The sequence below is a fragment of the Puntigrus tetrazona genome, chromosome 19 (genome assembly GCF_018831695.1).
Source record: "Puntigrus tetrazona isolate hp1 chromosome 19, ASM1883169v1, whole genome shotgun sequence".
Classification (NCBI taxonomy): domain Eukaryota; kingdom Metazoa; phylum Chordata; class Actinopteri; order Cypriniformes; family Cyprinidae; genus Puntigrus; species Puntigrus tetrazona.
The window spans coordinates 5,955,469-5,971,064 of NC_056717.1; the positions used below are offsets into that span (position 1 = coordinate 5,955,469).

The 15,596-nt window shown below is 40.0% G+C and overlaps 1 protein-coding gene across 1 annotated transcript in view; it reads right to left on the minus strand.

Annotated features, from left to right (window-relative positions):
* Positions 1–15,103, minus strand: part of pard6gb (par-6 family cell polarity regulator gamma b) — a 31,122-nt gene extending 16,019 nt beyond the window's left edge. The window contains exons 1-2 of the mRNA XM_043218358.1: positions 14,795–15,103; positions 9,162–9,384 (exon numbers count right to left, since the gene is read on the minus strand). Coding sequence (XP_043074293.1) covers positions 9,162–9,384; positions 14,795–14,869 — 298 coding nt within the window. The 5' untranslated portion in view covers positions 14,870–15,103. The remainder of the gene's footprint in view (positions 1–9,161; positions 9,385–14,794) is intronic.
* Between the last annotated feature and the right edge of the window lie 493 nt (positions 15,104–15,596).

Here is a 15,596-nt window from a genome sequence, read left to right on the forward strand (position 1 = left end):
CAATAAACCAACACCGCATGAACAATGGCGGAAAGGTTTGTGTCTTAATACAATGGAAAGTCCTCATCATGTTGTAAAATGTTCTAGAGATCCAGAATAATTAATTATTATATTTTTCCTGATGGATTCAAAAAAATACAAACCTTACCTAGTCACTTCATGATAAACTGCCATTATATTACTGACTACAGAAAAGTAGAAGTTACTGAATATAATGAATATAATGCATTAACCCTTTAACTAACCCAAAGTCAAAAACCAATTTAAGCGAGCGTGGAAACTTGTGAAGTAAGGGATTTTTTATTTAAAATTTGGCATTGACGTCACTTGTTTCTCAAGTCAATTTGCAAATGTTAAAATGTTCACTGTTTGAACAGTATAACATGAAGAACGTAAGTGTTAATGCAATTTCTGTTTGAAAACATATTGTTTGTGACTTAAAATTGAATTGCATTAATAAATAAATAAAATGGTTTGTATATTTGATTGTACTACCAGCTATGAATTTTATAATTTCATTATAAAAAAAATCTTATATTTGTGCACTGTAGTGCACTGGCACTATAGACACAAATGAAATTGATATTAAAATATATCAATTAATAAATCAACTAACCAAACAAAGAAATATATATAAAATTATAATAAAATACATTTATTGATTTCTCTTCCCACATAAGACAAAACTGGCTAAAATACTGTTAAATTTTTGCAATAGCTAGGCCTATTATTTTTTGCAGGAACTTAGAAAATGTACTTTATACTCAGCATGAACAGAATTAGGGGGTCAGACCCTGATGTTAAAATTACTGTTACACCCCAGTGCTTTGGAGAGGTCAGCACTTTTACTGGAAAGACAGACAGAGGCGCTGCTATATCAAAGAGTGGCCTGACAGCTGCCGTCTCCCTTAAAAAATAAATAAATAAAAGCAATCTCTGAATAACGTTTATTGTATGATGTTTCCGAGAATCGTTGCTGTTAATGGCACCGCCTCAGGCTCCTCTCTGCAGCGCAGATAAAAGCAGCACGTTATCCAGAGTACAAAAGAAGTGGCGCTTTAAACCCAGCCAGCATACAAAGAACCCAACCTCTAGTGGTGTTTTATCATTCATTTTAACCCCCCGTATGAAAGAGGCAGCACACAGTCCTGCTCGTGCTCCACGAAGGCCAAAAATAATCTCAGCAGGACCGGCCCTCTGTCCCGGGACTCAAGCAAACGGGACTTCGCTCGCCAGCAGCACGTGAATTGCATAATCCACTGCTGTCCTTACGTAAGAGTCACAGCTCTGAGAGAAACGCAGATTTCTGGCACAAATAAAAAGTATATCAAAACAATCACGGATGTCATATAATCTCACAGCGAGGGGAGATTAACCTCTGCCCCCGAGATGCCAGTTTGCCGATTTTCAGGCCTGCTCGAGGTGGAGGCGGCACACGGTGAGAACAAACAGCTGTGTGTGTGTGTGTGTGTGTGTGTGCGGACGGCCAGGCATTCTCTCATTACAGAGTTCCCAGAAGCCCCTGGGCTCCGCTGCCTCGACCAGCCAGATGTGCAAACGGTTCCCTGCGGTTGGCTGCCGCTGCAGACAGTCGGAGAAACAGAAGAAAAACATGGCAGAACCTTCTAGAAGGATTTAATATCCCTCATGCTGTAGAAAGCGTCGCCCCTATTATGGATTTTTAAAAATGAGCTGTCATGCAGTGTGTAACACAGCCAGCGAATGAAAACATCCTGCAGAGTTTTAAATCTGAAAGTGCATCGCGTGTAAAGTTATTGAGTGACTCTTGAAAGGAGTCATTTTTAAAACAAATCCTAGGCCGCTTGGTGTTGATGTGAGAGATTTGCATATCGACTGCCCATTTGTTGGTCTTTTCACATTGGTCTGAATGAAAATGCAAATTCATTCTTTGCCACTAGGTGCTGCTTTTGAAGCGTTAAGCGCTACAGACACTGCTTTAAATGAAAATCATTATACTCATTAATTATTCAACGAATCGTTTAAGAAATCGCTGAGCAAGTAAGGTAAAAACGTGAGGAAGATTTTAGATTGTAGTATTTTGAATAATATATATATAGCAGAGAAAAAAACTAAATCGATTTCGATAAGTTGCACGGTTTCTTTCTGATGTTCATTCGTGTTAATTCTGAAGTACGCAGCTTTTCAGTCAACTGACAAGATGCGTATTAAATATTGCACGCAATTTATCAATGCTAAAGCTGGTAGTGAACATTGTGTGCAAGAAACAGCCGCTGACAGTTAAAACGTGCCATCAGAGAGGCGCTAATTAAATTTCACCATTGCGATTAACGATATCACACCTCCTAAACGGTTTGGCCCAACATGGAAAATTACATAATCTCCAAGCTGCTCATTTCCATGCACCGCCAGCACAGAGTGACCAAATGCTTTCAAACTATATCATAAACATATTCCATGACTCGTATCCCAAAGAAATCCGCTCTCAAACGCTGCTGAGCAATTCTTTCACACCTCTCTATTATTCACCAAGTCCTCCCTCGTGGACTGTTTTCGGCTTTCTCCCCTCTGTGGAAGAAACTTAAGAGTGCTACTCTTCTAAAATTAGCCAGTAAAAGTGCACAAAACTAGCAATGCCAGAGAATGCCTTGAAAAGCAATTTCCTGCAGTTTTAGCAGGCAGACTTTGAAGATCATTCCAGTATAGATTAAAAGGCACATTTACAAGTGCATGCAAAGAAAGACGCTTTTACTCCCTTTAACAAGCTCAGGCGAATTCACTGCCATGCTGTCCAAATGCCATTCATTTTTGGGCATGAAAAAAAAAAAATTCAACAATAGGTCATTGAGTTTTTAGGGGACAGAAAGTGACTTCATGCTATAGGAAGTGTCAAACTATACATAAAATAAAGCAGCAAAATATAGAAGCTGTATGTAGAAACTATACCGTTTCTCCTCTTATAGTAGTCCGTTTTTCAGGTTTGCTTTAGCGAAAGTGTAAACGCACACAAAAATACCCCTGTTTAAAAGAGCTTGTCCCACATTTCCTAAACCATTATCTAAATTTACCTCAATCTTAACCAAGTCTCATTCAGTTCAGCCAGTGTGTCTCCAAAAACAGCAGGAACAAGCCACGATAGGAAACGCTCTCGTTTGTTGATGTTCTGCGTGTCCTGTATTTAGTCTTTGCCCTGATGTATGTCACTGTGAACCTGAATAACCTCACTCACACGGACTGTTACAACTATCACAGGGCTATATGACTTCTGTGAGGCCGTGTTTACTCTAGTACACTATCATTTTACCACCCGTAACTTTTGCTACGGTTTTACTTGTCGTTTAAACCACTCCGATGTTTTCAAGGTCAAAAACGGAGACTTGAAAACTGCCCACATTCCCTCAGCATATCCTTGATGACCGTGCAAATAATAACAACATGCTTGCTGTTGGTATGTGTTGGTGATTCCCCGTTTGACCAATAATAGGGAACCCTACCTACATATCTCTGGTTGTAGCTGCACGAGTAGTCATGTGACATGAGTTTTCAGCTGTGTGGTGTAGACGGAGATCATTTCTGAAACAAGGACTGCTTTCATTCTAAGTGCATTATAGTGCACATTATAGGCTATAGTGTCTGGGAATACAGCATAAAAAGAGATGCATGTTGAAGACTTTTTGGTGGGAATTTAAACTCTTTACACTTTCCAATTCTGCAATTTGCATATTTACAGAGCCATCATTTCCTTTATTTTCATATAAATTTGAACGGACACTGATAAAAGTAGCGTGATTTAAATAAACCGTTAACAAACTGGCCGGTAGCTTCAACTTACGAGGGTTTTAATACCACGAGTGACATTTGAGCATTAATATGATCAGTCGTTTTAAATCAAAGAAGAAATCTATGGAGACAAGAAACGGCAACGTACACAAGCTTTAGCCATAACACATACATATCACACAAGCAAAGTTACGTCCAATCTGGCAACACCTGTCGTGACTTGCAAACCCCTGTAACTTTCACAAAACCTGCACATGCATACCAGAAAAAAAGAAAGAAGCTGTTTACATAGAGAAATATCCACCCACAGCAATGACGTCCGTGACCCACAAGCAGAAGTTCATCCATACAGCACAGATTTAGACTTCAACAAAACATTTTGCTTGTTTTTACAAACTCAGGCACCGAGGTTAAAATTAGAGTCTGCGGTAGTCAGTAGCATGCCGTTAACCTTTAACTTTCTAAGATGTTAGCATGACTGGTCAATTAAGGTTATGATTGACCGACAGAAATAAAAAGACCACAAAAATAACTCGCAAGTAAACAATAACAGAGTGAACTGCATTCATAGTCTTCACATGCTCAGTCTATGTAGCATAAGATAATGTTTCATTGATCATAAAGTCGTAGCATGCTATGAAGACTTCCGACAGGACATGTGTTCTCAATCAACTTCCTTTCTAATTTGGGCTTGAAGAACATGTGTTTGTGTTTTTATCCTCTAAACTTTCACTGTAACGGAAAGAAAGAAAAAAAATAAATAAATAAAAAATAATTCAAATGATTGTGCAGGCGACAGATGCTGCGTGACAAAGACGAACCTCTTCAAAACAGGACAGCAGAGTTTTATTCTTACAAAACACAGAAATGATGAAGTGAATTACATAAGGAAATAAACTTCTGGGTCATGCATCTTATTCATTTTAATTCCATTTAAAAATATGACATATAAACTGAAAACAATCCTCCAATCAAAGGGAAAAGAGCGTCTCCTTTTAAAAGAAACTGTTAAAGTACTTGAAGCAACTTCCAACATTTTTTTTTTTATTTGTTTACTTAATTTTTTTTTTCAAAATAATTTTGTGTTTACCGAGACTGATTATTTATTAAAAGTATAGCAAAAACTATAATATTGTGATACATAATTACAATAATACAGTCACATGATTCTTCAGAAATCATTCTAATAGGCTGACGTGCTCGAAAAACATTTAATATAATTATCAGAGTTGACAGTTGTGCTGCTTCTTATTTTTGCGGATTTCTTTTAATCATTCTTTAATAAATATATATTAGAAAAGGAAAACTTATTTAAAATAATAAAATGTTTATCAAGGGTTTTGTTCGAGGACTCAATAAACTAAACCTTTAGGGCTGATGTGAATTGCTTTAGAGATCTACGAAAATGAATCAGATTTCCCAGCAACACTTAAGAAAGGTTTTAATAACATGCATTTAATAATCTCACTATGCGCCCAAAAATAAAAGGGCGTAGCGTATTGTGCCGTTACATATAGGCAAAATAAATCAATAAAGATGTCATCTGAAATTCTAAGCCATTTTGAAAACAGCCAAGCTACTGAAAAATGTAGTTAGATTAGCAACGTTGCTACTTTTAATTAGTTTCCCCTCCCCAGCATTGAGTATGTGCAAGGATCCGTCACATTCATTTCCTCTGACCCCACATTAGTCATTAGCCAGGGATCTGGGGGGGCGTTACCGTGCCTCGGGCCAAGCACAGGTCAGGACAGGTGCACATCAGGTGGGTCTTTCCCACAGCGCTCTGGAGTGGAAGTCCCCAGTGTCTGTCTCAGCAGGGGTGAGATCTGCTCCTGGGTCTTAACTGAGCATTAGAGCGGCATCAGATCAAGTCCATGTCGGACTGACCTCAAGAAAGGAAATTAACCCAGTCTGCCTTGGCCGCTTTTCTCTCATCTTTATAGTGCATTTAAATAAAGGAAGTCTGCGCTGGTGACCTCTCTGAGTGAAAAAGAGTGGAAAAAGAAAAGAAGAAAAGAGAAATATAAAGTTTGTGAGATCTCAGAGCTCCAGGGGGCAGTGTGTTAAAAACACTGCAGTAGAAGAAAGCAAGGTATTCAACAAGCAGCCCGTCAGCCTTTATTCTGTAGCCTAGTAAAGTTAACGGGAACAGTTCGATTTTTAATGGTTTACTGCAACATGCTTCGCCCTATTCACTGACATTATAAAGCTTGTTGGAGCCAGAACGTTTTTAAATAAAATTCTGACTGTATTCGTTGAAAAACAGAAATACACCTAGCATGGCTTGAGGGTGAGTAAATCATGGGGAATTTTTTTTTTTGGCGAGTTATCCCTTTAAAGCCACTGTAGTTACTGGCTTGTTTTTCATTTGGCAATGTTATTTCTGTTAGTAGTATTTTATGAAAAATACATTAACATTAATTTGTTAATGATGTAAAATGATCAATGATTCCACCAAAAACTGGACGTAAGGGCCAGATGTCTGTTTTATTTGTGAGTTCAAGCAGTGCTGTGGATACACCAAGAATAAACCAGACTGTCCTTGATTTTTTTGGAAAGCGCCTGCATCCATAAAACCAAGTCCTATCCGTCTGTGGTTTAAATGTGGCTTTCTTGGCTCCTGAAGCCGAGTATCCGTGCTTTGGAATAATCTCTCATTCACACTGACTCAGCGTCTGTCTGTGTGACCGTGTCTATGTCAGGAACCCACGAGTGACGGGAATGCTGGGACTCTCCAGTAACCGCCCATTGAGCGTTGCTTGTTACGGGCTTACTCACGCTCAGGTTAGGAGATGGCCGAACCATGAGAAAGCACCTCATTGTTCAACATTCACAATGGTCACTATGAGCGCTGAATGGCACTCACAGCTACGAGTAAAGAAGCTAATTAGCATAATAGTACAAATCCTGCTGACCACTTAAAAGCCTGTGCTGTCGCAAGAAAACACGACTTACGTAATCCACGACTGGAAGCCAAGCCATCAAGGAGTAAAACTTTACGCGCCTGAATGGTTTGACCACATTCCAGGCTTTTTACCGCAGCAAGAACGGCTAAACGTTAAACCCTTCTACATAAACTACTAATCACTGTTTATGTAGGTGTCAAAATCTGTATTCGGCTGTGTAAATCTGATCACTGAAAGCACAATAACTAGTTTGAGCTACCTTAATACCTGCAAAAGCTGTTATTTGCAGTTTAACTATGCGTTGCGTCTTCCTTCCAGGCATTACTGGACTACGGTTGTGCAACTGCGGAGATGGGAAGTATGCAAATATCGCAGAGCAGGGCTCGTACTTTTTAAAGCATGGAAAGAAGCCGTGGATGTGGAAAGATGAGCACGGCCCAGCCTGCTGAGGTGCCTCTCTCTGTGTTTTGTCTCTTTTCACGTGGCTCTTTTGTCTGTGCGATACCAGCAGACTGTGACCTGCTTTCTATAGGCTGCAGTCCCTCTGAGAACAGACTGATCTAAACACTCAAGTGAACAGTGAGGCCCAGTTTACAAAAAAAAGTGTTATATTTAGTATGAAGGAGAGTCAATTTGGATCAAATTCAGACAAACCGCCCAGGACAAGTACGAAACGGTAGATATTTCAGCTATTTAGAAACAATGGGAACGTTTTTGTAATGCAAAATGACATCACAGATTTGGCATTAGCCAAGGAATCAGTGGAAAGTTTCTACCTTAAGGGATTCTACCCTTCTGCAATCTTACTAGCATAAACATGAGCTCAAATTTGAGCCATTGGCAGCGCTAGAGGGTTTGAGTTAGAGACTCCACATTTTTAAGATTTAATTTTGAGACTGTCCTCTATCTGCGTGCCAAATTTCATAACCTTGCCGCATGTGGTTCTATGGGCTTTGCCCCTAATTAATGTAAGTGTTTTTAATATATTTTTGGATCACTTTAATGTATCCTTGCTGAATAAAAGTAGATGCAAGTTGTAATGTTTCTGACAGGTATCGTGTAAATACAAAATTATACAACTTATCAATTGTTAGCAAATTTCTATTTTGATTTGTTGTGCCCACTTTTTAAACCAATCCATCAATGCCCAATTTACTATTAGTAAAGTCCCGCCCCATTGGTCACTGTTGTTACATCCGACGAGCCACATATCTCTTACACAGTAAAAAATACATTGTGGAGTAAAGATTACACTAACAACAAACCGACAGACAAGACAGAGCAGGTTATGTCCGGAATAAAAGTCTTAGCTTTCAATTTTTGTCCATTGCTTTGAAATGTAAACAATTACTACTGTTTTGTGGCTCTTTAATGTGTTAATCATCTCTTCTTCTTCACTAGTTACAGCGCTAAATAAACGCGAATGAGAACCATTTTGTGGCAATGCCAGCAATAAAAAAAACCCCACCTAACAAATATTTGAATAATCGAATATTCTGGTCCAGCCATAATTCAGTTATTTAATAAAGGAGATCTCAAAAAGGCCGATCTCAAAATTTAGTCTGAAATGGCCTGAATTCATAGACAGGGCTTAGCCTAAGCCAGGATTAAACCGTAGTTCAACAAGGACATTTAAGCAATTTTAAAAAACATTTTCAGAAAAACATCAGTGGTGTGCATCTTAGGACAAAACAAAGACACTGACATGTTTTCAGTTGAAACACCTCAGATTTACACTTTAGCTCAGAACCAGGTTTAAGCCTCGGTTGTGAAACCGGTGGAATATATCAGCCTATCACTAATACCAACCAATTTAGAGAGCAGTTTCCACCACCGAACACACATTCTCCGATACTGAAAGGAAAAAGCATCTAGCGCACATTTAACAGTTCAGCAACAGGATGCTGATTTGTCTTTAAGGGTGCACTGGGATTTACAGGAAGAGTCTCAGTCTCTCCACAGGAAAGAACTGTCACTCTCTTCCCTGCCATCAAAACCAGCAGCCTTTCCTGTAGAAAGTTATCTTCAGACCGCAGCGGCCGATCACACACACATCAGCGTGTACTGGCCCACGCCAGGGAAACACTGACAACATAATGGCTGCACACGGGGCCACGTTTGGGACTGTGTGTTTGTATCTGTGTGCTTCAAAACACAGCATACAATCATGGGTCACATGATCCCGTTTACCCTGTATTTTCGCCTGACCACAGAAATTGTGGGCTGAATCTCCCTGCAAGTACGTGCTAAATTCATACTCTGCATTCTGACGGATTTTAACCCGTAAATGACCGATTCTCAATCGGGGGCAGGGGAATTTGAAACCCGTACTACTACGCAAAGCCTCCCTGAGAGCGATTACTCGACTAGATCTTCCGGCAATCCAAGACGACTCACCAGACAATGTGAAGCAGGAACATTCGCCTCGAAAAAACAAACAGAGCAGGGAAAAACTGGGACACGGAGAATAAAGGGATGTGGGTGGGAGGCTTGTACCTTGTCTCTGGATAAAGATTCGCAGCAGGGGGTGTGCGGTCGACACGGCCTTGCTGAAGTTCTCGTCGTTGTTGATGGGGAGGAGGTCTCCGTGAACATCCGCGTATCCGATCATCACCTCCATGTTTGCAATCCGGTGGATGGTCATGATGAGTTTGTAGAATTCCTCGAATTTGCCGGGTTTTAGTCGATCCACTGAAAACCTCCGGAACTCTGCTCCATACTGCAGAAGAAACGCAGAAGTCAGCAAGCTGCTCCAAAAACAGTGCTACACTGATATTAATAAAGCTTTGAAACTTCGGAATGATCTTTCTAGTTTTTTTGTTATTAGATAAGGATTAGCGGACGACCTATATATCACCAAAGCTCATATCTTCCTCAGTATTTGTCTTTTTTTTTTTGCCTTTCCAATTGCATACCTTTGGCATTCAGCAAATATGCGGTTAATATTTAATTTCACAATATTTGCAGCCTTTTGTGAATTAAAACCACTGCAGTGTGAATCTGTACCCTACATAGGAACGATTTTGAGCTTTAGATTAGTTAAGAAAATACAGTTAAACAAGTATTAGATGGAAATATTTAAAATTACTTCTGTAAATTGCAACATTTCTTTCCCCTCAATTTTCATTAGAATGTTTAAGTTCAAGAATTTTAATTAGCAAAAAAAAAAAATTCTAAACTAATAAAGAAATATTATTATTAAATATTATTTAATGAAACGAAAGGCACGGAAATCAGTGCGTTTCAGTTTCCATTCAAAATTATATTATATTCCATTTTCAATTATATAAATGATATAATATAGGATCTGTACTTTATTTTGATCATTCTTTGGACATCAGAGACATCAGAGAGGTGAACCTTCATCCTTAATTTCTACAAAACAAGTTTAGCATTCAAATTCATATGCAAATAACCATCTTGTGAAACAGATTTTCAAGAGATAAGGCTGGTCAACCACTAATAAGGGTATTTGACTGGATTGATAATGAATCACTAAAATTCAGCTGATGCTTTGAATTAAAGCGACTTAAATGAGCAATTCAGGCACCGTTTTATTTCACAGAAAACACAACATTTAACTGACACCTTTGAACCAACTTTTTTTTAACTACTTTTCTTGGAAAACCACAGCTGTCAACCTCAAGGTTAAACCACACCGTCCTCATCCTATCCGGTTTTAACTTGCAACACGAAGCAGACATAATACACCTCACCACCTAACCAAAACTGCCGACTTATTTCTCTTATATTTTTATTTACCGGTCTCCGATTAATCTACTTATCCTTCAGACGTGTCGGGAATCGCGAAACGCTGACATTGAGAGATAAAGAGCGTTTTCAGCGGGCCTCTAAAAGTCTTGGCAGTTTGTAATGAGGAAACGGAGGCAAACAGGGACCTGAGACACAATAGAGAGACGCACAATGCAGGGTGATGAGTAAGCGGAGCAAACCTCCACAACAACACACGCAAGCGGATGTCACCCCGTCACTGCAGCTGAGCCACGTAGATGGACAAACCCAACAAAGCGGAAATCAGTTTATTTATTTTCAGACATGTTCTGGTTTTCATTTTTATACAATATAATAACTATAGATTTCGGTTGGCCCTAGCGTGCGCTAACTATTCATACACAGCCACACGGAAACATGCAGGTTTCAAGGGCTATTCCCTTATAGTCCACTAGTCCATATGGCTTGTACTGACCTACTTTTGATTTATTCATCCAAAGTGCATACAGTAAATATTTGGATTCTGCAATTCTGTCCACGTTTTCCACGTCGCGGAAATCATAGGGCATATTAGGTATTTCTTCGGTCCAACCAAAACAAATCCTTTGAGAGATATACTCTGCCCTCGAATTCAGAATAAGGCAATTGTCCAACGGAGGCGCACCACCATCCCTAACAGGGTCAAGCCGAGGTTATGCTTCAGGTCACGTGACTGCCATGCAGATGTGAGTCTTGACTCAATGCGTGGGTCGTCTCATCCAGTCTGAAAAACACAGGCCTCGCTTTGTCTTTCGCCACAGCATCCCCAGCATTCGCTCGTGGACTGTGCTGCTCTGTGTAATTATGCCTCTAGGATGAGAGTCCCACATTAGCCAATGGCAGCCTGTCATTAGCACATGAAATATAAACGTGAAGCAGCAGAAATACCCTCGGTGGTGACAGGTGTGTGATCAAGTTGACTGTATGTGAACACGTGACCAATTGAAGACACACATGCAAACATCCATCCCAGCAGCCTAATGTGAGGATTTAACCCATTCAGCGTCTCCGGGTGAGACATCAGAGACGCTGAAAACCTGAACCAGTCCAGTTTGGTTTTTTAACAAAACGTAAAATATTATATCGTGAAGAATACATTATTTTAAAACAATGTTTAAAGAGATATGCTTCTGCTGTCCCTTCCTGAAGCCAACTGATAATGATTCTTCAGGACAGTCTGAAATTATCAGGTTATTTAAACTTAAGTGACCCTTTTTTCACCACTCAAAGTTAGAAATGTTTGGCTAACATTTTATTTTGTATTAGTCCGGCCACTTCTATTACTTAGTAGTCATATGGCAGGGTTGTAAACACAAACATTATTTCTTATTTTTCTGTTTACTGAAAAATATATAATAATAATATATATATATATATATATATATATATATATATATATATATATATATATATATATATATATATATATATTTTTTTTTAAACTTCACTACATTTTATTTTTAATAATTATTTTTGTTTAATTAAATATAGGAGTGCGTTTTAGCTGTGAAATGTCATTGGTACTACTATTAAAACAACTTTTGGTTACTTTATTGAGTTTCATGAAAACTAAGTACAAATAGCAAAACAGTGTTTCCAAAGACAGATCTTGGCATTTAAATTTGTTTGACTTTAAAAAGATAGTTCACCAATTTACTCATTTATCCACCATCGAGCTGTTCCAAACCTGCATGAGTTTCTCAACATAAAAAGAAGGTATTATAAAGAATGTGGAAAAGCAACCAGTTGATGGTAGCCAAACGATTTTTCTCCATACTATAGAAGTCAATGGCCACCGTCAACTGTTTGGTTTCCAACATTGCTTAAAATATCTTCTTTTTCATCCAACAGGCAAAACAAAAATAAAAAAAAGTTTGGAACAACTTGAGTGTAAGTAAATGATGACAGAGCTATCCCTTTAATAGTGGTAATGACAAACAATAATTTCACAAAAAACTAAGCAAACAATGACGAGCATCTTCCCATGATAAACAGTGTATCTGATTATGAGTGTGTGTGTGTATGATAACGTTAAAGTGGTTTAATAGTTGCTTATTTGATCATAGACTATGCTAAAGTCCAAATGCTAGACTTATTGGTGGGGACCTGTGATTGACTTTGACGCATCTCGTCTCATTACAGCTGGTGTCTACAGCAAAACCCGCCGTGATCTTATCGTGTCTGGTTAGGACACAGTGTACATCTTAACAGTTGTCGCCCGTGTGCAAGCTCAAGCCCAAAAAACAAAAACATGACCTCAAATCATTTGGAACACAAGCCTTAACAGAGCCTAACCTGCCCAATTTCTACCATCGAATCCTGAGTAATATGAGGAAAAAAAACACTATCGGTCCACAAAGCCTGACAGGTTCGGGCAAGCCAAAGCACAGCGCTGCAGCCAGATACACAGCTCTCTGCGCTAAATACTTCAGTGACATTAAACAGTACCCAAAACCCAATCTTATCAAATGTCGGTGTAGCGTTCCAAAAAGCACATTTCCGACTGAGATCCAGCTAGGTCAGTGGAAAACAGCAGTGAAAGAGCAGTCGGGGGAGTGTTTCTGGAATATGTACAAAGCCTTCAGACACATCAGTGGGTTTTCTTTAGATATGAAGCACTGGGAGACAAAACCAGAACGGACACCCCCTCTTATCACCGGCAGAGCTCGTCTCCAAACAAGCCTTTCCCGATTGCGACGTGAGGAAACGGGCGATGACATCATAAAGACCGCCATGAGAGTTCCATGACATCACGAAGGTGATTCGCTGACTAATGCGTCCTTTGAAGTGTTGACACAGATGTGGCCGATACGCAATGTTCCCAACATCCTAGCAGGAAGATCCAGCTTCATCAGCATTCCCGCCTCGCAGGTTGTGGTTTCACACATCCGTCCGTCGATGCTTTTGTCTTGAGAGGGGGGGTGGAGGGTGGGCAGTCTCGGTTCTTTCAGGTTTTAGTGGGAAAGCGGGTCGGTCCGCGCCCCTTCAGCATTCACACGGAGGTATCTGGCTCTTCCAAGAGAGGAGAAACGTATCGGGGCGCTCTCGTCTTTACAGACCCCAAACAGTGGCTCCTTTCATTGACAACAGTAGCAGAGCTTTTCAGGCCCTGTTATGAATTAGAGCACGGCTGAATAATAGAGGCGAATAATCGGACAATGGCAACGGAGTCTGGATCTGGGCACGTCGCCCACACATTCCAGCAATTAGGCCCATCACATCCATAACCACGTTATAAAAGTTTGTCTAGCCAGTTTTTTTTCCCCCCTTCTTGAATATAGAGCGAATAAAGCGACAGACGACTCGAACAGAAAAGCAGAGGCATGCGATGAATCGCCCAACGGGTCTGGGTGACAGCGCTTTGACAGATACTGTCTCCATCAGCTCGGCTGCAGCAGATGTGCGGTCCACGGCACCGCCAGAGACTCGTTTCTACTTGTGAAGCTTTGGTTGAAGCTTTGTCAGGCATTTCAAGTTGAACAATTACTGCATATGAAAGGTCTGTGCGACTCCACTTTGGGCGATGATAAATCTGTCATCATGATATAAATGAAACTTGCTATTCTTCAAGAGAACAATTACAACAGAATATCTGACACAAACAAGGATGGATGGATTGATACGATCTCTCTCTCTATCTATCAGATGGATACAGAAAGATAGATACATACTTACTATCCATGCATTTATCCGTTTGTCTGACAGATACAGATAGAAAGTCAGATCCATGCTAATACATTCAATGTATGTACTTTGGGCGAGTAACACAGAAAAGAAAAGTTTCACTTTGTCCAACCGACAACAAATAATAGATAGAGCCCATCCCAATGAATCAGCTCTAGTCAAATCTGTGAATACGTCCTAGTGTTGTTTGGATACTATTTTCGGACAGCATTTTAACCTGCCCCGATGCGAAGATTACAAACACACAAAACTTCAGAGAGCAGACAGACATGTCCCATCTGAGAGCCACATGCTGCAGCAGACCACAGACACACTGGACTTCGCGCTTCTGGGGATCTAAAGTCGTGAAAGTTATGAACACTGTGCATTAATGTCACCGTTCAAGCGCCAAAACGGTCGTGATGGACTCATTTTACTACTAAAAGTTAAACAAAACAAACAAACAAACAAAAAACCGCTGATGAAAGCAAACGCAATCCTCAAAAGCAAAACAAACAATAAAGAGTATAATAAAAACAACAGGCTAGTTCTTATACGGAACGATAGGATTTGACATCGGCTAACCAAAGTTAGCCATTCCCACTTTTCTCATCTAAAAATACACAGCATCGTGTAACTATGCGGCGAAACTATTCCCGTTAAATATTCCCAAGCGCGCGTTTCACACAGCTCACCTTGCTTTTCACTTCCACCGCGTTCATGTTCAAGCTGCGCAGAGATTGCGATTTATTATTAAAGCTCCGGTTCATTTCGCTCGCTCGAAACTTTTCAGCCCGTCCGGGATGATGGGCTCGATTTATAAGCCTGTCCCGTTACCGAGCGTCCCGTCTTCGCTCGCGACGCGGAAAAGTTAGTCCTCGGAGCCTGCGTGACAGTTTTTTTCTGAACTCGCGGCCGCGCTGTGTCTCGGTCACTTCGCAAAACTTCTTCTGCAGAAAATTATGCGAAAGACAAATCAGCGCCTCTCACCAGGGGGAGTGGGCTAAGTTTTCACGAATGACATCATCGCCGCCTCTCCGGCGGGCTCCTACCATGGCGAAGGCTTGGCTTATGAATATTAAATACGTAAAGTGACGCTATTACGGCAGGGCTAGTTGATTGGCTCAAAAGCGAACGTTAGAATGTGGGCGGAGCCGAACTTCTTTTTCTTCTTTTTTTTTTTTTTTTTTTTTTTTTATAGAAAATTTAAATTGTAAAATCAAATCGCCATTTCCACCCTTCTGCAGAAATTTATTTTTCGTTCAGTAGTTTTCTTCCTTTCGGAAAGTGGGCCGACCTTTCAATTACCCCTCCGAGGGCTTGGCTTATGAATATTAATTAAACACGTCACTGGACGCTACAGGAAGGTTACCAAGCAACTTTAGCACGACGTTATAAATATTCATAAGCTATTCCTTAGCCATAGTAGGATTTCTAAATACCGCGTGTGAACGCGGTAGACGATATCAAACGCTCTTAACTCGACTTTAAGTGCGC